This window comes from Alosa alosa, chromosome 3 (genome assembly GCF_017589495.1).
Source record: "Alosa alosa isolate M-15738 ecotype Scorff River chromosome 3, AALO_Geno_1.1, whole genome shotgun sequence".
Lineage (NCBI taxonomy): Eukaryota > Metazoa > Chordata > Actinopteri > Clupeiformes > Clupeidae > Alosa > Alosa alosa.
The window spans coordinates 22,771,770-22,797,535 of record NC_063191.1 but is presented as its reverse complement, the minus strand read 5'-3'; the positions used below and the strand labels follow the sequence as shown (position 1 = coordinate 22,797,535).

Genomic DNA, 25,766 nt, shown 5'->3' with positions numbered 1-25,766 from the left:
GTTTTATCATTAAATAGCATTTGAACAAGCCTGAGAGTCAATGATATAACCCTGCTACAGGGGGCATTTTTGTGTTTCACTGAGAGTCCACTGTGCAGAATAGCCTCTTATGCAATGACTTAGCGCGTGGGTCCCTAATGTAGCTAACATGTTAACTGGAGTGAAAATATGTCTCTCTGGTACAGCAGGGTTTGTAGTTTAGTCTGGCTGTTGGAGCAGGGCACCATGATGGTTAGCATGTGGTCCACTCTGATGCCCTCCTATGGCTCTGCACTGGCTAGTGTGTCTCTGGAGAGGCGATCCAGGCGAGAGAGCGAGACAGGCAGAAGAATGGGATAAATATAGCATGTTTGCCTCAGCCTCAGCTGTGGTTTTGTTTGCAGCTGTGGGGTCTGCTTGGCATAGCGGGCTTCAAACGGAGCTGGACAAAGATTGTGACACCGTGACACTGTGTTTCTGCCTCAAATCCAAATATCTGATCTGGAATCAAGCTTGTTGTTCTCCATTTCTCATTTTTTCCACTTCTTATCTGTGAATTAAAACTACATAAATGAAAGACTTTTCTAAAGTGCAAGGTATTTGATTAAAACTGAGTGAACTTATTAGCCATCGCACAGAGTTCTAGATAGATTTTTTCCCCTTTCTTTTTTAATCCCTTTTTTTCTTGTGTTCTTACTAGATAGACAAAGATATTTCCTGTCTGAGATTTAATCTGGGTTGGGAGGATATGAGGAGAAGATGCAGGTGGCCTGAAGGGCAAAGGGATCTAGGAGAGCGAGAAAATCTTGTGGACATAAGCTAAAACGTGGGTACTTTGTACACACCAAATATGCAGCTCCTTAAGGGATCATATTTTTGCATTCATTTTTGTCTCATTGCCAAAACCCTGGATCTTTTATTGACTAGTTCATCCATCAGCACTTTGTAAAAGGGTCTAAAAGGTTAACAGGGATGAATTTCAGTTGCTGAGAAAAAGGCATGATGGATCACTTGGGATTAGCGGAATTTGCCTTTGAATTAATGACTGGTATTTATCATGGTGGAAAAAGCCAAGGATGTGGGAACAGGTTTGGTTAGAGGTGGTCGCCTTCACGCACAGTCTGAACCCGTGGATCTATGAGAAAAGCCTCCACCTATCCCAACTAATGACTTTGTCCACTGATCTGTGCTCAAATGCAATATTAAGGCTCTGCTTGAACAAACACCAAAAAAAAAAGGGAATAAAGTAAATCCATTGTTGACTGAACAGAGGGGAGCAGACCTGTACATCTGCAGGTGCTGTGGAACAACACGTGCCCCCACCCTGTACTGCAAGTTTGAAATTTAAATTTACTGCGAGCTGTGGGTTTAGGCTGGCAGGATGAAAGGGAGCGTTTCTAAATGCAGCTTTGAGGCAACCTCCATGCGCCGGCGTTTCCCTTGTTTCAAAGCTCCCCCTCTCCTCCACTCTACTCTACTCCACCCAGCCCCACTCCACCCGAGCTCTTGTCTGCTGGGCTGTAGTGCTGAGAGCAGAGGCGGCTAATTCATCACAGAATATTGCCTGATTAAGGGAAATTAAAGGAGCCATCTTTAGGCTTGCTAATTGCTTAAATAACAAGTTCAAGCTGTTACCCTTTAAGAATATTTTTGTTTGTTTGGAATTAGGGGAGAAAAACAAGGGCATTCTAAATGAATAGAGAGCACTGGGGGTTGATGCTGTTGATGCTGGCTGATTATCAAATGGTGCGGTGTTTCACCAACACACAATAGATGTTTGAGGCATCAATAATCTGGAACTGTCTTTGCACGTTTCTGCTTATCCAAGCAACAAAACAAGCAAACGAGGTTTGAGAGATCCAGCGCTCAGCGTCGCTATGGCGATCACTGCTCAACTTCTTTATTTATTTTCTCTCTATCATCTGTACTCAGTCTTTTGGCTTCTTTCTATCTTCCCGACCCTGAAGCTCATTGTCTTTATGTAGATCACCTTAAATCTCCTGTAAGCCATCTAAAATACCTACATATATGCTGTGAAAACTTCTCCTGGGCTTCATAATGAACAGCTGAAAAAATCGACACCAGCTCAGATAACCATTTAGGAGACTTCCAAAAGAGATGATCCTTCCAGCCAGCCAATTAAATTTGCATGAGCACAGCACACCACATGTCGTTGTGATTGTGCACGCAAACAATTGGTCAGGTTTGACAGAAATGACCAGAACTAACAACAGCACTGAGCTCTTCCTGTAACTAATTCTAACACTCTTATTTACAGCATCACCTCTCGCTGCTCTCCTCCCTACTCCGCCTGGCCTCATCTAAGCCCCTCATCCCCAGCATTAAGTGATTCAGACTGCCTTTGTTCTCTTATTTGTTCTTAACAAGTACTCTCCTCCAACTCCCCACAGGAGATCCACATCTTAAATCAACCATGGAGTTCATACGGGCTTAGCATCTCATTTGACTCAAAAACCTATAGCATATTTATAGTGAATATTCAGACGTGCGGCTACTGATTTTTTTGAATAAGTGCTACATTAAAGATTCCTTCAGATCTAGGGGCACGAGTGAGTAGAGCCCCCTAGTTTGAGGGATGTGTGCTTCCTGACGATGGTAATGTGCCACTTAGAAATCGGGACACTTCAGGTTCTCCCTCCCCACACAGTGTAACTTGATCATGTTGAACAACAGTCGATTGTGATCTTTGTCAGAAAGATATAGTAATCTCCCCTCTTTCAGCACAGCTTTGACACTCAGAACAAGCAAATGACCTACACAGAACGCATGAGCATCAGTACTGCGGCAGTAATAAAGAGAGGGACGTGTGAGTGAAATATACAAACATTGTGTGTTTTAAGCAGCATAAGCAAGTCATAAAAATGTGCCAGTAAATATTACAGAAAATATAAAGTCTTTAGCGAAGCCCACCACTTGGATTCCTCCGCGCTTTCAGATGATGTGTAGTGTTGTGTGTGTGTGTGTGTGTGTGTGTGTGTGTGTGTGTGTGTGTGTGTGTGTGTGTGTGTGTGTGCGTGCGGTGTGTGTGTGTGTGTGTGTGTGTGTGTGTGTGTGTGTGTGTGTGTGTGTGTGCGTGTGTGTGTGTGTGTGTGTGTGTGTGTGTGTGTGTGTGTGTGCGTGCATGTGCGTGCATGTGTCAGTTTCAGCTCATTCAGCAATCTGTGTGTAGACAAGAATTTTTGTGCTCCTGCCAGTCAGTCCATCAAGTCTTTTGCAAGGAGAGCGTGTCCCTTGTTCTGATGGAGCTGCCTTGCGATCCGCTTCCTCTCTCCCTCCGCCAGTGCGTCGGTCCGTCGGTCCGTCGGTCCGTCTTCTCCCCCTGTGGTCCTGGGCGAGTGTCTACGACTGGCCGTTGAGGCACTCACGGCGCAGGCACTGCGCGGGCTTCCACCAGTCCCCACTGTGGCAGCGGCAGATGGTGCAGTCATCCACCTTCACTTCGATGCCGGCTGGGATGATCGTTGTTCCGGCAAAGCAATTTGGACCTGTCACACAGGGGAAGAGAAAGGGAGACTGGCTGACTGCAAGAGTGCAAATGGGAGAGTGGGAAACTGACAGAAAAGGGAGAAATAGAGAGAAAGAGAGAATTGAAGAGAGCGAACACAAAGGGGGCACAAAGCGCTCTCGGGAGGCTCCTCCTGGAGGGAATGGCATGGGAGCGCCGGGAAGGGGACCCTGGGGAGTTTTGAAGTCAGAACAGAGGAGTGGGATCTTTTCATGGGCATGCACTGATGGGCTTGTTTTTGCAACACTAAAGCTCTTTCTCCTTCCCTCCCTCGCCTCCCCCCTGACACGGAACACTTTGCATTCTAATGCACTGCAAGCTGAGGACGCTGGCAAGTAGCCGCGCTGGCAAGTGCACTGGGCCCCGGCTCTGAAGCTGCTCACAGAGGCAGCAGGGAGCTGGTAGTCTGCATGGGCACCTCCATTAAAGAAAAAAGCCATCCCTTCAATTTCCTCCCAGAAGCTTTCAAGCTTTCCAAACAGTTACATTGTGTTGTTGCATAAAAACAGACAGATTTACTCTCTTGATGATGATGCCTTAATGGCATTCTCTTCTAGTGTTTTGTCATTAGAATATTTCAGTTGGATCGTGAAAAATGAAAGGATGTTGTGTTGGTGGGAATATTGACACAATAGCTCATCCATCCCAAGGCACGCACCCCGACAAAGAGTCTTTATCTAAAAGCCACCATTGGATCAGTACAGTCCAGATGTAATTTTAAAATACCTTTAAGATACACATTTGATATTTGAGTATCAAATATATAATATTTGATATTTGAGTAATAAATATATAATATTTGATATTTGAGCGATATTTGACATTTGAGTATTGAACGGGTATAAGTGCATTCATTCACTCACTCATTGAAACACAATCCATTTTGATTGTTTTTATAATTATGGATGGTGTAAAAGCATGAGGTATGTATAAGTATATATACTCTTTTGATCCCTTGAGAGAAATTTGGTCTCTGCATTTATCCCAATCTGTGAATTAGTGAAACACACTCAGCACACAGTGAACAGAAGCAGACATTAATCCCGGCGCAGTGAGCTGCCTGCAACAACAGCGACGCTCGGGGAGCAGTGAGGGGTTAGGTGCCTTGCTCAAGGGCACTTCAGCCGCTTTCTACTGGTCGGGGTTCGAACCGGCAACCCTCCGGTCACAAGTCCGAAGCGCTAACCAGTAGGCCACGGCTGCCCCCCCGTGTGTGTGTAATTATCAGAGAGCATTGTGCCTCTACCTCAGTAATGTACTCCAGGGGGTTTGTGGGTGTAGAGTCTGCATCATTAACCAACTACTCTTGAATGAAAATAATCAATGATGCCACAAATATCAATAATATCAATAATCAATGATGAAGAATATTCTTAGGAATGCCACAAAGGGCTTGAGATTGCTTTCCTACTATGAACATTATCAACACCACAACTATTTATAATTTCCTGTTCTTTAAGATGCTGTAGTGAGCTTTGTCTTACAGAACTGCAGGCGCCAACACCTAACCTTTTCTCCAGTCTCTTGTTGTTCAGTGCTTCATATTTATATAACCGTTCATTTGAGTGCTATGGGTTTCACATGACAGCAATTTCCTCCAAATTGGGTACACTTACCTGAGTGAATCCGGCAGTTCATTTTGTGTGTGATTTTAGTGGTTTGTCTACCATCTAGAAGTCCTGGACACTCTGATGAGTATTGCAATTAGACACTGATATTAATACATATTGACAGAATGGTTTGGTCCAGGCTTGGAATTTCACCATTCTGGGGGCAAAGCCACTTGGCCTTCAGTTCGGCATATTTGGTGGGGGGCACAAAGGCCACATGTCAGGGCACCAAGGCCAAAGTTAACTATTAGTAGTAGGCTATAAAAATTATCAAAGTTGTATTTAGCCTATTCACTGCAGTAGACCTGCATCACTGTATGAAACATTACAAAAACATGAAATGAAAACTTGACATATTACATAGAACTGTAAATCATCTGACTATCTAATATTTACAGATATCTAGGCTATACATAACATTTATTTTATATTTGGCCTGTTATGAAATCATGTATTGAACAATTTAAGCACAGCTCAGCTTTAAGAAACTCAAATAGCCTAGATGCATGCTTAGCATTTTGTGATCATTAAGGCTACTTTTACAAACTCTTAGTAAGCTGTCCTCTGATTTATCAATATATAGCCTAGGCGATATTTGTAACATTTATTTTGTATTTGGCCCGTTATGAAATCATGTGGAACAATTTAAACACATTGTAAAACTTAAAGCCCAAATTTGGAGACATCCATGTATGTCGAACTTTACTGCAAATTCAAAACTGGATTACTCTGGAACGGCTAACTGCACAGGGGACTGCTTTACACCTTTGTGTTCGGTAAGGTCTCCTGTTTATTCTGATATATGGGTTGTCATGTGTTAAAAGAAGGGTTCGTAAAGTATTACACCGAGATGAATGGGTATGGAGATCATGGGACGCAAAACCTTCAGTAGAATGTATGATTAAATTGAATTATATTATTTACTTTTCTCGCGAACCGTTCAACACAGCAATTATCGGCTAACATCGTTTAAAAGCTGAGAAAAAGCTCTTTCATGTGATACGTGTGATGTCTGTGTGATGAATAGGCTACTTCGCGAGTAGTTCAACTGAGAATGGGTGAATTTGGACGCACTTTCTTTCTTGCGCTGCCACTTTCTCCACTGCGTAAATGACTAAATTAATTTGCGCTGTGAATGCTAAGATTATTTTGACAGGCCACAGGCTAAATAAAAATCGCTATTAGTAGGACGCAAAGCAGAATATTGAAAGAAGGGGGCACCAAGGCCACCGTGGCCTGTAAACCTCTGATTTTCAAAGGGGCCTCACGGCCAACGCAAGGGGCTACGACGGCGGCCATGGCCGCCGTGAAATTCCTACCCTGGTTTGGTCTGTCACAACTAGAACATAATCGATTATTTGGGCTGGCCGCAATCATTTTGCGTAATAGATCATGATTCCATCCAATAATTTCCTAGCATATTTTGGTAATAGTCTGTGTCAGTGCTCTACAATCTTTGGTCTGTGTAATACTATATATTTAAGTTATATCGGTATCTACCCTGTGCAATTTTTGTTTACAAAGCCTAAAATACAGACATGTATTTTCTAGGCTATTTTATTATTATTATTATTATTATTATTATTATTATTATTTATATATTCCATTAAGTGCTGTTCCTCTTCATAAGGTGAATGTGTATTATTACAGTAAACTATCATTGTGCTTATCCTAGTGGCATAAAATGAACAGAAAAAAGATGTTTACACACAGTTTGGTCAACAATAACAGTAACTAAACAAAAAATAAAACTGCATTATTTTGACAGCCGGAAGATTTTTTTAAAATACTTTTTAAATATACTGTATAGTGTTTGCATGATTTCTGAAGTCTGTTATGCAAAGCCTTCAAATAGTCTCTTCCATTCTCTGTACTTCTCTTGGAATGAGAACATCTTGTAGTTTACTCTCTTAGAAATGGTTACTGAAAACACCACATCATATCTGAATGTCTGAATTATCTGTGCTCCATTCTGATATCACTTTCCCATTTTCATAATATCACTCTCCCATTTTGATATGACACAGATTCATAAATTCTCATGGTCCCAGGTGTTGGATTCAAACATAAACAAAGCAGCTGTAAATAGGCCCATTAACTATACATTTACAGGTTTCATTTCATTTACAAGTACAATTTATGATACACAGCAGGTCTTGTTTTGGGGAAGGAATTGTTTATAGAAAAGTATTGGTTCAAAGACTGTGACATTAAAAATACTTCTCCCCAGACAATGCATGCGCTTTATAATCACACATTCTCATTTTAGTAACACCTGTTGTCTATGATGAGATTAACATTTTGATTGTCCAGAGGGCTTTCTTTACTGTTTTTGAATCTCACTCAAAACCAAACAGGGAATTTCCACTGAGTGGAAACCAGGATAAAAAAGTAATGAACATAACTTGGTCCCCTAAATAAGCCTCTGAACAAATTTTTGCCTCCAATTCACACCAGAGCTGTAGTCTATATATAGCCTGAGGCTATAAGATTACCACTGATTTTTAACTGCAGTTGTTCAGACAGACATCATCCCATGTGTGCAAGACATTTTGAAGAGAGATTTTCCATGCGGTGTCTCAAACTATTTGTTGTGATTTGAACATCAACAATCACTTGATTCAGACACCACTAAGGGGAGCACTGCGAGGAGCTAGCACGGCTTAAATCCGATTGATAGATCCTCCCGGGCAGGTGGCATGGTGCACATACTAAACACTAAACTAAACTAACAAGGAGGCCAGCAGCGGTATGATTGCCATGAAAGCAAGGACACATTATCCTTTTGCCATGGGCAAATTCTTATCCTGCCAGCTTTGGGATGCCAGGTAGCCTTAAGTAATCCATCTGACAACCTTATTAAGTCATTAACTGTAGACAGAATGATTGACAAAATATAGCAATCACTGTTCAAAGTGACATATTACAGTTTACACACATTTTTAAAACTCTGTGTGTACACTCTCTCTACAACGCAACACGCAAACCCCACTATTGCTCACACAAACTGCAAAATGCCTCAAATCTCCAGCAAAATGACACACAACATTCAAAATGTCATAACACATTTCTAAAGCAAGCATTCACCTCACATTATAAACACTTTTGTCATAATATGACATTTTGGATACATCATGTTCACACTGTTGCTCAAAACCTAAAGCTCTTCTGTCTTTCATATCATGTGCTTTTACAGTATGTTATTATGTAAATAATTCACTGTTGTGAATACAATACTCTACAGCCAGCAAGAAAAAAATACAATGACCACCAGATGAACATGGAAGTTTAAAAAAAAAAAAAAAATAAATAAAAAAAATATATATATTAGGGGATTAGGCAGTTGGGCGTGTATGTATTCATAGGCCTATAGACCCTTTCAACTGCAGAAACAAACATGTGTGTTCCTAAGGCATTTCTGGAGGCACAGAAAACAACATTGAGCTAATGGAAACAAAAATAAAATGTTTTACATAAAGTCGACTTTTTGTAGTGCATTACGCTAAAGTCCAATTCATTTTCATTTCAAAGTATCTACATTGGTTCTGAACATTTCAACCAGAAATACGATTGAAATCAGATTGAAAGGGTCTATACTTACATATACCGTAGAGTATATCTATTCATAGCTCTATACTAAGGCAATGGTTAGATGGTGTACAATGAGTGTTTGTACATTGAGGACAGAGAGTGAATAAGTGGCGAATAACTGTGTTTAAAAAACGAAACCAAGTTAGATTAAGATTTCTGTTTTTGTGTGTTAGAGAATTGTGTGTGGTGTTTTGCAAAATGTGTTTTAGGAAATTGAAAACAAGGAGTCAAACACTGACAATTAGTGTATGGTTTTGCAGATTTGTTGTGGGGTTATGATGTTTGAAAGACATGTTTTGTACAAGCAAAGATTTAGTGTGTGAGCAGTTAAAAAACTGTAATACAAGAAATTACCTTTCATTCCTTCCTTCCTTCCACTAAAATATTATATCTGAATGAGTCTGTCAAGAAGGCATGAAGTCGTAAATAGAGCCAGACAGAGATTTAGCCCAGCCGTTTTTGCACTCGTTTTTTGAATGCTTTGAGGAAAACATGACAGCTGCCTGAATGTCAGTGAGGACTGACTGTCACTTGACACACTGTCAGGTCTCGATCTCTGAAAAGAGAGCCATGGAAGAGAGTCAACTAAGATTGCACCAGGTATAGCTTAAAAGAAAAAAACAATGACAGCGTAAGGTCAGACAGGGCTTCTTAAAATACTTTCTTATTTAGGTAACTTCTGAGAGGTGTGAACTATCATCTGGGGCAGTTGTGTCAGATGTCATAATCAATCTCATTTGCGGTCTGTATGCCCATTATCTAGCATGGCTGCAATGATCCTGGATAAGGTTTGCAGGGAAGATAATGGAATTTTCTTGCACGCGTCTTCCGGGCACAGTGTACTGTCAGTGTTGTGGAAAAAGGCTTTTAAAGCTCCTTCATTTGTGCCAAATTCTCCTTGCACTGAGCGACCGGTCTGCCAGACCCAACCAGGTCTCCGGGGGGTGGGCACGTCAACAGGCCCTCCAAAATGCCACCACCGCGAGGGTGTCAGTGTGTCCTGTCTGCCTGGATTAGTGTGCTCCTTAGCTTTAGGCAAGTACAAGGAATAAGTTGTGTATGTGTGTGTGTGCGCGTGCGTGCGTGCGTGCGTGCATGCGTGTACAGTATGTGTATGTGTGTGTGTGTGTGTGTGTGTGCGTGTGCACACGATTGTATGTGCGTGTGTGTGTGAGAACATGTGTGTGTGCGCGTTTGTGCATTTGTACGTGTGTGTGCGCACGCGTGTGTGTGTTGGGACTAAGGGCCTGCAGGGCTCTGCATGCTACACCTCACAGCTCCTTTATGGGCTCTAATGGGGAATAACAGGGATGTAGGTCAGAAGAGGGCTGGAGGGTTCGCAAGGGGAAATGGTTTTGAGCCATTCAGAACGCCACAATTAGCATCTGGGATCTATGCATTTACTTCTACATGTATTCATTTGCTACTGCTGTGTACGTTATGTCTCACAAGGTCATCACATGAAGGCGTATTCAAAATATTAATGTGCATTCTGTGAAAATTGTTTCTGAATCCAAGATATTTTTTTTATAGGATATCAAGCACATCCGTTAGGTAAGAGCAAGGCAGGAACATTTGTTATTATCTGGAAAATATGTTTTTGTTGCTCTCAAATGTTCTCTGGTTGAATAATTAATACTGTGTGTGTTGTAGCCAGAGGCCAGAAACTTCACTGAGAGAGTAGCACTGTTCACCCCTAATGCAGTCTATGCAAAGTAGTCAGGCAGATAAAGTAAGGCCATAATGTTAACGTTTTGAACATTGGCTTTACAACAGCAATGGATAAGATATGTTAAATGCATAGTTTTAGGTTCATTCGTGTTCTTTACCTAACTACCTAAAAGGCTTTCATAAACTCAAAAACTCAAAACGCGACCTGGTGTTTTTTGATGACTAATGTCATCAATGGAAATATGTTTAGCTATGAAAACTTTTCATACATTTTTGCAGCAGACTGAATAGTTAAGCAACTGGTTGAAATAACAGTTATGATGGTCCTTTACATGACAATGTGTCATTAACATGAAGTAACACTGTGATGATACCGAAACGAGTTGCCCTTAATAACATATTGTATCTCACAATCTGGGAAAACAGTCTGGGATTGCTTTCACTTCCTTCTGCTTCTTCAACCTTGTATTTGCAAGCAAATCAGATTTAGATAAAGTGGCAGTCCTGCAAGATTTAAAATGATTGGTACCTTAAGTACAGCTACAATTTTGTATTGACTTAATGTAAAACATTTTCCAGGACCATAACAAAAAACAATTAAGTCATGTCACTTTAAAGGTCCAATCACAGAATTTATGAGGCAGGCTGTATATTATGGCAGCTACTACAATAACCAGCCAACATACGAGTAGCACTTTAGTTTATAAGGTGTACACAACCATAATACACATAAAATATACCAAAGTAGGATGTGATAATGTTTATATAGCTGGGGCAGTAACATTTACTGGTTAATATACTGGTAATGTTGCCTTTTCTACCTAAAATATGTCAGTAAATGCAAGAGGCACAATTGTCTCGTCTCAGTAGATTTGTTTTCACTGGGATAAGTCAATGGCTTGAGCTGTCGTGCTATTATGGGGGTTTCCATAGGCAAAACGTGATTTGATCATGTCCGCCTCCGACATTTGTTACAGTTATGTCAGTCTTGAGGGAGTGGATCACAATATGATCATCAGCCATGATCATCCCTGATGCCATTCAGTTGAAAGTAACACAAACTCTTCCAATTTCACCATCACAGGCATATCTAAACAGTCGTGAGAAGCCTCTTACTCAAGAAAAAACACCCTACATGCAAGGTCTGCTCAAAGCCATACTTATTGATTTAGACATGCCTGGTTAAAGTTATACTCCCACAATGACTGCTTTGTTTACAGCCTCCTAGTCACTATTCCCAGTCACGACCACTGAATTACTGTGTCATCATCTAGCAATGAAGGAAAGGTGGCATTCTCCCCCCAAACGTAGCCTGCCATGTCAAATGATATGCCCTGATGCAGTGTTGCATAATCAGAAGCAATTGGAATCCTATAACTGACTTTGGAATGGGGCATTGCAGACAAGGACTTCAGACCATGTAGAGGTATAGGATTCCCTGAGGGGCAATTAATCCCAATTAGGATGTTCTGAATCAATGGGCCAATGTTTACTCTACAGTGTATCCACAAGACAGCATAAAACTGTTCATCAGTCATTCATTCAGTGATTCATAAGTGCTAAACGTTATGATTTAGCCACTGTCATAACAAGCAACAGCTCCATTCTGTGTGTGTGTGTATGTGTGGGTTTGTGTGTGTGCGTGTGTGTGTGTGTGTGTGTGTGTGTGTGTGTGTGTGTGTGTGTGTGTGTGTGTGTGTGTGTGCGTGTAAACAAATTCTGTTGCCGATTATGTCTTAGCTCTCCCAACTGACACAGTACCCTTCAGCTCATGTGCTTTACAGTCACCGAGTGGTGCTACAACTGCTATTCAGGTACCAGTGCTTGGACGTTCTTCATCTGCTATTTCCCAAGTGCATTACCATTCAAAAAACTCAATTGACCTTCATCAGAAGACTCTCTCATGATCCACCATGTGCACAGGCGAGTGAGTCATCTTACCGTTTTTACAGATGGGGCAGCACTGCTCCGGCTCATAGACGGGATTGACGCACTCAGGCACGGCACAATCAGCCACCACACAGTGCACCTCATTATTTGGTTCACAGCGACACCACTCACATGGCGAGGGCTGAAAGAAGGGTAGAGGGGAGAGACAGACAGAGCGAAGAAACGTTACTGGTGAGTCAGCCAACAGCCCTGAACGCTATATGAATTAGCACTAAAGAGCAAGGCTGTTGAGCTTTGTCTAACCAGGGACTGCAGATGAAAACTAGTGGGCATGACTAAATCTGGCACATTCACACAATGGACTTCAGTGTGCATGTTCATTTAATTTATTTGAAATAAATAAACATAACAGACAGTTGCTTACATTCACATAGTACATTTTGGATGTATGATATTGATATCTCCTGATATTCATTTTGATCTGTTCCATTTTCCTGTAAAACCATAGTAGAATTTACACTTAGTCAAAACATTTGTAAATTACAGACTAAATCCCTATGGCTACTGGTGACGGAAGAGCATCATTATTATGAATGATGTGTTTGAATTAATCACTTTGATTTGCATTCAAATCAGTCTTCCAGTGAAAAAACAAATTATCGAACGACTAAGTAAGTGTGTGACACATACGTGACTTTATTTAAAAGAATGCTAGTAACCACACAAATTCCAGGCTGTCACTCTAGCTTTTCCCATGTTTATGGTAACAAATGGATGCACATTTAGCAAGATCATTTCTTGTTAAAAAAAACAGCATCTTTCTCTGGAGAGCGCACAATATAATATCCTGAGATCATAACAAAAACACATCTCTGTTATCTCTGTACTTGTCCACTGTATTTGCACAGCTGTGGGACATTTATATATACAGTACATGATAATGTTTCACACAGAGATTTCTCACGCTGAAGCTCCTTCAGTCACCCGACCCGGGCCGCTGGGGCAGCATTTGGTTTGATATTAGAGTCATAACATAACATAACGCTCTGTGCAGACATTCGTATGTACAGTACATGAGATGTGAGGCAACCATCATTAATCATCCTGGATGTCTTGTGGCTCTATCGTGCGGTCTGACATTTGAATATGATTCCCTACGTGATAACTGTGCAGTGCGGAGTGAGAGTGCTGTTCCACTGAGCTGGCCTAAGTGAGTGTGAGATGGAGGTAAAGTAAGATGCAGACACTGGTGTGCCACTGGAGCCCACTGGGGGACTGAAGTGCCTGCAGAAAAGCCGCATGTGCTGAACTGGCCTACATACTTAAGACAAAATAAAAAAACATAATTACTTCAAAATCAGCAAAGAGAAAGGTGACCACAAAAAAGAGGAATGACGCAAATCCAACCTAATATTTGAGTTCCTGTGCTCTGTGGTATTTCACCATCCTGTTCTGAGGTCCTGTAACCTTTCTGGCTAAAGTGTGGCAATTATTTGGAGAGTGGCTGTTGACTCACGCACACGCATGACGCCCGCGGCTGGCGCTTGGGAGTCGGATTCCTGAGGATGAAGGTCACGGGTTTGGGTAGCGGGGCAGCGGGCATGGGGCAGACTCCAGGCAGGCAAGGAATTGGCCACGGCATTTAAACTCTGAATACAGTGTAATTGGCACACTGAACACTAATGATCCTCTCTGTTCACTGTCGATAAGAGCATCGCACCCCAGTGGGGTTGGGGATTGTGAACTTGCCCATGAAAATCATCTTTAATTGCACTGGGTTCGTTGGCAAAGCAAAACAAGGGAAAATTTGGGGGCCAGTCTGGAAGATAAATGCATCATGGCTGAATGTACAACTCTGCCTCTGTTTTAAATTATCACTGATATAAATAGTATCTTTTGCTGTAATAAGCGATTCAGATCAGTTAGACCATATACTAAATTATGGAACAGAGTTGGTCTGGAGCTTAAGAAATAATGTAGTCTGATACAGAATGCTATAAGTGGAAGAAAACATGAGGAATGTGCCCAGAGCAATTGGGTGAAAATGAGCTCACTCATGCAAGTAAGAGAGAGAGTGTACTGTAGTCCTGCTTTATCTAGTCTCTGTTAAATAAGAACTCAGATAGATGGACTATTTCTACTCTCTGCTTCAGAGACAGATGGAATGAAATCTATGTATATGTATTTCCCTCAGCATCTAGTATGGATTTAACAATGAAAGATATGAACAGCATACTGAAAGGTATTTTTTTTCTTTAGGATTGGTCATGTTTCATCCCAAGCCCGAAATCTGCATCATAAATGTATTCATAGACATAGAAATACTATCGATTACTATTTCTATTCACCTACAATATTTTTGGAGTTATTTCTGAGCCACACAATGTGCGTAGCTAAGAGACACCCTACGTGCCAGGCAACTACAGAATTCTCTGATCATGCTCAGCCAGATGCCAAAACATTATCAACATGGAAATTAATATGGTGCCTTGCTGACTGGAGTGCTTTGGATGACAGCTTTTGATCCACTGCCAAATGTCTAGAGGTGAATGGCTTCTAATAACACTAAATGCATGCTGCAGATGCTGGGTTTTACACACTATACTGGAAGCCATTTCTTATGTGATATCTTTTTGTGGTCCAGGTTCATAATTCAGTATAGTCATCTTTCAGACGTGTGCCATTAAATATGCAAATATAACATTCCCTTGATCTACCTCATCTACCAGTTTGACACATATAGAATACAGAGTACAGTATTCAGATAGTATGTCCTGAAGTATTTGGATTTTGCTCCTGAAGTAATTGGATGAAACCATATAGTTATTCAAGGTCATGATTCCATTCTGTACTTTTTGTGCAGCAAATCTATCATTGTAAAGTTAATCAATAAGCTGCCAAAGTGAACATCTTGAAATCTCATGACGACACACTGTGCATGATCACACGTTAAGCATGGAAGACACTAACTGCAGGACAAGCTAGGGAAGTTGAGGTATGTATTTAGTGTGTACATAAGCTAGAGCTTTCACATTTTCATTTTCTTCCATGTGCCCTCAGTCAGAAAATTAAAAGCCAAAGATATATGAGGGGCAAGCTAGGTCTATTTCACACCAAATGCAAGGGTTACAGAAACTCAACAAAGGCCTCCCAAAGCCACTGGGCTAAATGTGGCTTATCCAGGAGATACAGCCGCACATGCACACAGCTCAAGTGCTGCATTCTGTAGACTGGCAGGATGCTTCAGGCGCTACAGTATAGAGAAGCGATGGGTGCACAAAGTAGTGAAAGGCCCAGCTGACAGATTGCCATATACATTGGAAAGGAGGTTTGACAAAACAGCGCAACATGGCTGGCATCTGAGAGTTGCTCTTCATCTGCCTCTGTCTGATAAATCATACTGTTGTTGCTCCTAGTTATTGCAGTCAGGATTTTTGCTCTTGTCAGACCGAGACTACTAGATCCTATACTGTACTCTACAGTGTATAGCTACATCCTATACTGTCCTCTACAGTGTATAGCTGTTGATCAGCAGGACAGAAAAAGGGTTGTTGCTATTTCTGTTCATGTAATTTAACAGCATTGAGACTAGAAATGTCTCTCCATAACCAATTCATTTGTGCTTATGAACAACTTAATGGTGATAAAATCACATTCACCTTACAATGCTTAAAATGTATGCTACAGTTGACAATTAACCTTCATTTAAGTGCCACTATTGTTCAACAAATGTTCAATATTCAATTAAACTCTGAGATGGCACATTTTGTCAAAACAAGAGTGTCTATTACATTCGGCAGCACAGTGTGCCAACAAAATTCAGAGTCGAGGAGCTGACCCACGTGATGACGCTTGTAGAGAACAGGCCAGGCAGGACTGAAGTGGGTGCTGTATGGGACAGCTCCATGTGAGTCAGAATAACAAAGCAATTTGTCCACTTTGTTCAAATTCACCTGAGCACTAATGAAACTTGCTCAGAGCACAGTCAGAACAGCTCCAGCTCCCCAAATATCTTTGGCCTACTTGTTTGCTTTTAATCAGGTTTTCAAATTAAAAGTATGCTTTTCCCTCTAGCAAACTGGATTGGAAAATCAATTTACGCAACTCATTTTAGGCGCTTTATATAGCAATTTCCTCACATAGGTGTCAGTGGTGGACAAAAGTCGCTAATCACAGTATGATGTACAAGCTGTAGGCAGAGGTTAAGAAAGAGCAAGAGACAGAGAGAGAGCGAGAGATAATATGAATTACATTTCTATTGATTAACACGTTTTGTTATTACATTACAGTATTGTTGCCAAAGGTTTTTATGGCTTTATTAAAGATCTGAAGTGTGGAATATTAGTGTGCAGTTAGTTCTGCATATATGGAGCATAATCACTGTTGCTGAATTCTCTCTTCCAAGATGGATGCTTAGGGGATACAAGGCATCATACTGCAAACTGTTCAGTATCCCTTGCTGTCTGCAGCACTTGCATAGTGCTGTGCAAACAATGCCATCCAAATGTTTAATGTATACCTAGTGGTAAAATGTATATTTGAAATATATATACTGGTAACGTGCATACTTTGTGCAGTGTATGGTAATTGTCCTGTAGCTCAATTAGTAGGACCATTAGCAAACAACAACGATTATTCATTCAATATATTATGAACATGTATACTGATAGCAGTTATATGATGCTTTGGATAGATGATAGATTTGGTCCCAGATGGATGTGAGTGAAGCTAGGCGGAGCTAAGCGGAACGAAATTCATCTGGCTAGGGTCAGGTTAACTTCATGGTACATTCACATTAAAATGAACAGTTTAAAGTAAAGTCATTAAGCCTAAAAACAAATACTAATATAAAATGCATGTTTAAAAAAAAAAAAAAAAATGAACCATATGTAAAAAAGTTAACATAATATAGAAATGTATGTTAATCATAGCAAGTAGCATTGGTCTTTTGAGGATGGGCAATGTCTTATATGAGGCGGAGGAGTGGTTCTCAACATTTTGTCCAACAAAATGGCTATTTACATTTCTTAGCTCAACCGACTTGCTTCGTTTAGAACATCAACATGACTAAAATGTACAAATAAATCTTCATGAAGCTTCATGAGGCCATGAAAGATGATTGTATTGCATGACTCATTTCCACTTCATTTGGAATGATCTATTGTCATGTGTCCTATCAGTTGATGGAAATCTGCTGGGTTACAGCAAACAGCTGGCCCACAGCACGCAACCCTCCAGTTGAACAGTTGCTTATATTGAAAGAGCTGCTGTACACCAGATGATAATGCCGTGCCACTGCCTAATTCAGTACAGTTTTAGGAAAACATCATTGTGTGTGTCTCAGATCATTATTGTCAGCATCTTCTGCCTCCTCCCACCCTGTCTTCTCTTGCCTGTCCTGTACACACTCTAGTGACGACAGCACTCACACTACTACAGACATGCAAACACATGCTAGGGAAATATGCCCCCCACCATGAGATAATCTTTCTTATGAACATTCCTAATGGCTCTTTAATTCTTTAATGGCTCTTTTAATTAATAGATAGATCCTGAATCCTTATGAGAGCCCTCTACTGCTTTAGTGTCTTGCCTTCGACCCCACTAGTGATGACCATGAGGATGGGACTGCCTGGAGCTCACATCTCACCCCCAGCCTGTCCACTCAGAGGCTGAGGGTGTGGCAGCAACAGTGGTCCCTTCCTCAGCCAGTGGGGAAGTCTGTAGGTGAAACCCCTACCAAGGGTGAGTAGCAAAGCTCTCAGGGCCATTTGAGCACAAGAGTGAGTGTTCCCAATGACTGATCTTTTTGTCTGGAGTGGAGAAGCCGGCTTGGGATTTACAACAGCCTACTTCTCCTCACTCCTCATTCCCATAGACTTCAAAGTGAAGATCCTGGGAACTGAACTGCTGGCTGTTCCACAAACAAAATCTACTATCATTATCTGTGTATGGTGGTTGTTAGACTTATTCCGAATAGGAAAAAGAAAACCAACCAACCGCTGTGTCAATGTACCATTTCCAGTCATTTGCAGATAATGAAATGCCCTGATGCATTGGTGAGCGGAGCTGAACAGAGTCTCTTGGGATGCTAAGATTCTGATCTCTGTGGGACTCCTCCCTTTCCTGCAGAGCCAAGAAAACGTGGAGCTCGGCAGAAAACACCACGGTGGCAGCTGAGGAAATGCCAGCGTGGCCCATACAAAAGGTTACCCTGTCGGCTTCTCGTAATTGGAGTTGCTATCAAGAGCCTTGATGCCCTTTGATTTCCATTTACACAGCTGGTAACCATTTCTTCATTCTTACTCCCCAAAAGGGGCAAACACATTAAATATCAAATCCTGCATTCAATCCTGCATTCACTTCAAAGCTGATAAATAATTCCTTCATTAATAATTATAGTGCCTTTCAATAATCCTGGGTAAGTGGTCAAAAAATGGATAAACACTATTTTGAATTGCTCTTTGTTCCTTCTTTCCCTGTGATCTTTTCTTATGGGAAACCAGTGCAAGTTATTTGAATTCTCTTTTCAAACAAACTGTCCTTACAGCAGAATAGGAGTATGGAGAGCCTGATTGAAGAATGTACTGTATCATTTCTCATGGCAATGTTAAACACTGCTGACCAACACTACAAGGGCTACATGCAGTACACTGTAAAACTTCACTTTGGTATCCTTCAAGACCAAATGCCCATAGTTTGTTACCTGTTGCATACCTAGAACACACAGACACTGTCATTGTACAGAATACTCTGTTCATCAGCTCATCAGGGCATTGTGTTTATTAAGAAAATGATCTCTAGGACAATCATTGAAGCATAATCATATGCCATTGATTAGAACCACCAAGCCACCTGAGAGCTTGTGTTGGTAATTAACAAGACAAGTGCCCGAAATCAAGTTCTGATTGCATGTGTCTTATGAATTTTGATTTCACCAGTGCTTATGCAAAATGAAAAAATATACTAAATAAATCTACTATCTGCTGTGTAGTAAATAATATTGCATAGCCCTGCTGCACTTGTATTTCAAAAATAATGAACTATGACCACAATATTTTTAACTAATCAGATAAGTGTTGACAAGGCCAGGTCATCACTAAGCCCCCATCATATCACCCAATCAACCAAATGCAGAAGATGCTACTTCGCTACTTTGATTTCTGAACTGGCCCTGCAGCTTTTTGGATTTCATCTTTTGACCAATCAGAGTAAACATAACTGTCACATCTAACTCATTTGTACCTGCTGAGGTGTCAGCTACACCGCCAGGATGAGTAAATAGCAGGCGTGATTACAGAGCCCAGAATAGTACAACTGAGTCTTTGTCTTTGGCAGTTTAGTCCAACAGTCCTTCAGTCCAAGATCCACACCACATGACAACTGGCAAGAAAACAAGAGTCTTGCTCTGATATTGAGCCGAAAAGGTACACAATTCATTCAGAAGGTCAGTGAACAACCACCAAATGGATCACCAAAACTACACCAGGAGAGCACAGAAAACTGAGAAAATGCATCTTTATCCCCTGATACGCTGTATCCCCTGATACCCTGAGTAATGTTATGAAGGGACACTGTCATGTCATCATATTGTTATAATTATTCAAAATACTTAGACAGCCTGTTAGAGGCATCTTGCATGTTCCTCTAATAGGTACTGAAATTAGGTGGATGGCATGTTACTTCTGCATGATGTGAGCTGTTTGTTTGTACCCACAGGGCAGCCCAAATGTCTGAGGTATCTTCACATCATGAGATGACAGGAATCTGCCATTTCATTAGAACAATAGCATCAAGTAGGCAGACCTTTGACTAAAATGTCACATTCAGGATAAAGGTTGATCTCATAATATTTATCTTAAAAAAACACACACTAAGACCAGAAATTGAATGACATCAAACATTTAGACTCAAAAACGGAAAAGTCAAATGCCAAATGAATTGAGGTGGTCTCTTCTAAAAAAAAAAAAAACAATCTACCACTGAATGTAATAGCCACTGTTAAATAGTTCTTACCCATTTCAAAAAGCAAATTAATTTATTAAAACATGGCCAATCACCCTCATGAGGTGACTGCAGTCTTTCTGCTGATTGATGCTCATTGTCAGGCCTCTCCTGTATCTATGACACCTCTTGTTGGCTAAATGCAAATTAATGTCGAAGATGTACACACAATATGTCTGTATCTGTTTGAGTCTCCTCTGGAACTGTAGTAGTCTTTGTTCTCTCTCTTGTGCATGATTGATTGGCTTGCCATCCTCATGAAATCAATATGAATAACCCAAATCTAAACCAAAATGAAAATGCAAGCTGATGCACACAGAAATCAAATGGATTGCTTTGTCAGGTGAAATGCCTCCTCCAGCTTGACTCTAATCAAATTCTGCTTGATGTTGATTGATGGAGGATAAAGTGCAGTCTCCCCAACCCTAAAAGTAACTGAGAGGAATTTATGAGCCCAACTCTCCCAACTCCCAACTCTATCTCTCTCCCACTCTAACATCTTGAGAAACCTTTTAGTGCCCTAAATCATACTTTCCAACTGCACTGCTGAATGTTCTAGTCAGACTGGGGTGTTCTCCAAAAGAACACCCACAGTGGTCTTTCAGATACTCCATCGCTTGCTCTCCCTCTCTCTCTTCTTTTCATTTTGACAGCAGGGACAAATGAATAACAATGCACTGTGATACACTGCTGGAAAATAATGCTACAATTCCATCAAATGCTGGTATAGTGCCACTGTTGCTGTTGGGCTGTCTATCTATAAAATAAGTGAAGTTGCTTCAGCTACTATTTGCATTGGTCTATTGGGCAAGTTGATTTGGGGTATTTAATCAGCTGCCTGCCACTAGAGTCATGGTGGAGCATGCTAGGTATAAGGCTATGTGGTGGCCTACTTTTCCAAATATACTTTCATCCTATTACATACAGCAATGCATACCTGTTTACTACAGCTAAGCATCTTACTATACAAATAATTCAATAGCCTATTTAATCAAGTTCTGGCAAAATAGTCAATTCATTCTGTATCAGTTCAAATAGATCTTGTAACTATACCATCTCTGATTAAAAGACTTGCACACTGGTGATTGATCTGGTGATGATCATTTATCATGCTTCACTCCAAATCCCTATCTAACCATTACTATTGGCAATTTAACACACAGAGTAAGGCTTTGACGGTCCTCAGTGATAAGCAGGTGCAGAGGCCTAACTGGCAGTGCATTGCATGAGTTGTTGATCAGATGGTTGCTCCATCACTCCCTGTTGGCAACAGAGCTATGCCATGTAAACACCATTATTCATGCTGAAAACATAAATGTAGGTACCTTATGCACTATACACAGGCAACAAAAACAACTATTTTAGAGAGGACTGTGCCCAAGAGAGTCACCAAATATAAAGCTGGAAAAGTGAAGCTTTAAAGGCAGAGCCCTCCTTATTATCCCTGTTAGTGTGTTCCAGTGTTTTTTATATCCACATTAGTTTAAAACAGACAAGACCAGATTATCTGAAGATTGTAGCTGATGAGAATGATCTCATGCATAGTGTACTGCAGTAGCACAATAGCACCTACCACAGACCTTTATAGCTAATATGAGTCAGAACCACGCAGGCCTATACTGTTACTACACGCAGAGGGGTCACAATCTGTTACTTTACTCTAACTCGCTGTAACGGCACTTCTCATAAACATAGTATAGTAGATAGATAGATAATAGGCCTGTTGATTATAATAGGCCTGAGTTGACGTTATGTTGTGAAGAAGGTGATGTTATGTGAAGTTTGAGTTATAGCTTTGATAAAATAAAGAAACTATTAACAGAATCGAATCCTACCTTAAACTCCTCAAGGATTTTGTAAGTCTTCCCACGGTATTCACAAAAGTGTTTGACCTCCTTGCATTCTGGGCAACATCCGTTGTGTTCCACCTTAGTGCACTTGGGGTGTATCTTGGGACATTCTGGTTGATCACAAACTGGTCCATCCTCTGTACACACGCACGGACAGTTCGAGTGCCCTGGGAAGAAACGCTCTCCGAGTTTGTACACAAACCCACTGTCATCCACGCAGCCTTTCCCCCTGTAGTCATCAAAGATCTCGTTGTTGATCGTTCGCTCGGCCTCGTCGGCGGCGTAGTCCTCGGGACTGATGGAGGCTGGGATGGCAGCGGCGTTCAGGGCGAAGAGGACGACGCAAGTCGTGGGAAAAAGAGGGCCCATCCTTCGCCGCGGCAGTCCTGTCAGATTCAACAAGCGTTAAGTTCTTGTAGGCTACTCTGCCCTTTTGGACGTAGGGCAAAATAATGAATTAGACTAAGGGTGAAAGTTAAACCAAGACGTGATTCGACCATATTGTTAGATACTTTATGAATACAGCAGGCTAGGCTACCTTCTTTGAGATTTGTGGTATGGGATGGATGGTCGTTAACATTAGTAGACTAGCCTATCCATAGTTGAAACTAGATTTAAAGTCCGCTACGATCCCATACACTTTTTTTTTACCAACTTCTACGAATCGTTTCTCGTTCATCTAGGTTTCTAGTGTTCGTGCTAAAAAGAAATCATCATTCACACTGTCCTTTAAATGGGAGACAAACATAGTGGATCGGACCGAGCTGTAAACAATTCCAGCTAATCAACATCACCCTTCAACAACACAAAAGGGAGGAGTATAACATGATTGGCTGTTGAGCTAAAAAAATCCACAACCTTTTGGGAAACAGAGGGTGAATAGCGGACTACATAGCCTATATAGTTCAAATATATGGGAAATCGCATGGAAGCACTAAATAGGCTTGCAGAACAGGACAATGTAGACAATGTGTTCAAAACGGTCAGTTCTATCTACCTTCAGTTCTCTCGTCTTTATTTTTCATGAGGAAATGAAGCACCAAACAACCAGATTCCCATGATACCCTCAAGGAAAGGTGATATAGCCTAGCTCTCCTTATTATGCAGTAGGCTACACACATTCATTTCGGGACTAACCCATCAATTATTGTAGCGGTAATATAGAAAACTGCTGCACAATCTCAGGCTTATGGTTAATTTCCTACACTGTATTAGCCTATCTTTTACGGATGAGCACAACTTCAACCAACAAGGATGACGGGGCCAACAGGTAGCTCGTTTTCTAGCTTGTGTTTCTAATTTCTTTGAGACCCAAATGGTAGGGGCTCCTTGAACTGTCCGCACCTCTGCACTTCTAACTCAACAAACACGGACAGCCTTCGGCTAATGACATCTTTTCCGACTCATTAAGAACTGCGCAACGGGCTTTAATCCAAATTCGCTGCCTCTTGGGAAGGGTCAGAAAATTAACCATGAAAACGATTTACTAGCAACAAACCATTCTCCTCACTAAACCAAGGAGCTATTTGAGAGGCATTCAGCATTGATGCAATAGAATTGCCCGTGTGTATAGCCTATGTCATCCTCCGTCTCGAGACTACAAGAATGGCAAACTAAACGTTTCTTTTCACTTCAGATTCGTCCACTTGAGTAAATTGCAAATTATTTAAAATTAACTGATGTTTAAAAGCCGACAAGTCTAATTATACTGCAAATGTACGATGTGGAATTACTTCGGACTTACCGCGTTGAATATCTGGTTCCACTTTGTTGAGTCGATTTCAAGCAAGCCCACCTCGCACAATAACGATTTTAAACTCTTTATGGCACCATTTCCAGACAAAGGCATATGTCATCCGACTCAGAAACGATCCTTTCGTAGTTTCTGTACAAAGAAAAATTAAACATCAAGCCTTTTTCTCCCTCGATGTTTAGGAAGAGGCACATGCGAGGTGTTCCCAATATACATATTTATATGAGTCATATTGATCATGTAGATATCATAGAAGGATAAATCGTCACCGATCTTTCATATGGCTGAGAAATGACACGAAAAAACTGTACTTCCTCTCTTGTCCGTAATGTTCACAAGTCACTCGCCGTGTTGAGTGGCATTTCAATCAACTTCCAAATACCGCAGGTGTATGGGAAAACGCCTTTCGATTCCGTAGCGTATATCCAGCGGGCGACCACGACCGATAAAAGCAAAATTTTCCAAGATGCCAACTTTACGCCGTGTGATATCTGTCCGACGTGAAGCCAACGCATCCCGTTTCCGTTGCACAATCATAAGTTTAGATTATGCTGGAAATATGGTACGCCTCCCACTCTCATGCGCCTATCTAAAAGAAAGAGGACCATCCAATCTACAACAATACGTGTGTGCTCACTAAAGATAGAGCATCACCTAACGTTCCTACAGAAAACACAGCAGCGTTCCCTATAGACAAATGTATCCCCTGTAAACAGGAACTCTCCAACTTCAGCACCACGGACAGTGCTATGCTGTGCACAATGGCTGTTCAATGCCGCGTTCAACCCTTTACGTAGCTTTCTAGTCGGAGCTCAGTGCATTCATGATACACTGGCCTAAAGTGGATTGAGAAAACAGAATGCACAAAACTCATGTAGACAAACAACAACTCTAGCATGGCTTTGAAAAAAATAGTTTTTATTATTATTATTTCAGAAAGGAATTAGATAAAATGACACAGCATCCCGCCTACCCCCGTGCTTGTAAAACGGAATATTGAAAGTATGTGTAACTAGTAAACGTCTTGTAGACACAGTGACAGTGCATGACAGCCTCAGCTAAAAACAAAAATCAAGGAGAAAATCAGATGCTTTGACTTTACAGTTACCAGCCCATAGGGGCCACTGCCTTCATGCATTTTCACATATGAGGACGAGCGAGGAGTGAGGCAGAAACAGAGCTTTTAAGATAATATTAGAAAAAATATATGCAGTATATGTCCTATTTAGGAGTTATGTCATGCATACCTGTTTCCTTCTTTACATATTTGATATATTCAGGAGTATTTCATGGGATCTTTTTGAGATTATTGACATGAATACGACTCATGTACATTTAACTAGGGTATCCAAGGCTCAATCACCAGACCAACTAACAACAATGTGTTGGGTTCATCATCTATAGGCACAATTTGATTCTATGCATTACTATAGCCTATTAAATGTAGATTAGGCAGTGTCCCATACATAAAGGAAGATGTAGTATGGGTGTGAAAAACCTTTAATACTTACTGTTGTGTGCCTGTATGGCCTTGTCATTAGAAGACCTATCAAATATATCACACTGAAACAACAGTGGCTTCAATTTGCTTTTGCTTTTCATTTGCCAGCTTAATTACAAGGCTAGTTTTCTGCCCCAGTAAAATCTTCAATATTTCGGTAGTTACTGATAAAGCAATAGGCTCATAAAATGGGAATAGTACAAATCAACAGGTGTAAAATGCTCCTTCATGGCTTTCCCCCCATATGCTGTTATCAAGGAGGAAATTTACTTAAAAAGGTGACAACTTAGCGTACTAATGCCTCTCACGTAGGAAAGTGAATCAATAAAAGCCATCTTGTAACCCGTGAGAGAGCGAGAGAGCTGCACTCACAAATGAGAATTCTCTAGAC

General features: G+C 41.0%; 1 protein-coding gene across 1 annotated transcript; it reads right to left on the bottom strand.

Annotated features, from left to right (window-relative positions):
- Nucleotides 1-3,057: 3,057 nt before the first annotated feature.
- Nucleotides 3,058-24,623, bottom strand: vwc2l (von Willebrand factor C domain containing 2 like). Its single transcript, XM_048240030.1, has 4 exons — nt 23,866-24,623; nt 22,107-22,507; nt 12,319-12,448; nt 3,058-3,485 (listed from the first exon to the last, which is right to left on the bottom strand). Exons 2-4 carry the CDS (start codon nt 22,488-22,490, stop codon nt 3,340-3,342), a joined length of 660 nt encoding a protein of 219 aa, XP_048095987.1. The 5' UTR covers nt 22,491-22,507; nt 23,866-24,623; the 3' UTR covers nt 3,058-3,339.
- Between the last annotated feature and the right edge of the window lie 1,143 nt (nt 24,624-25,766).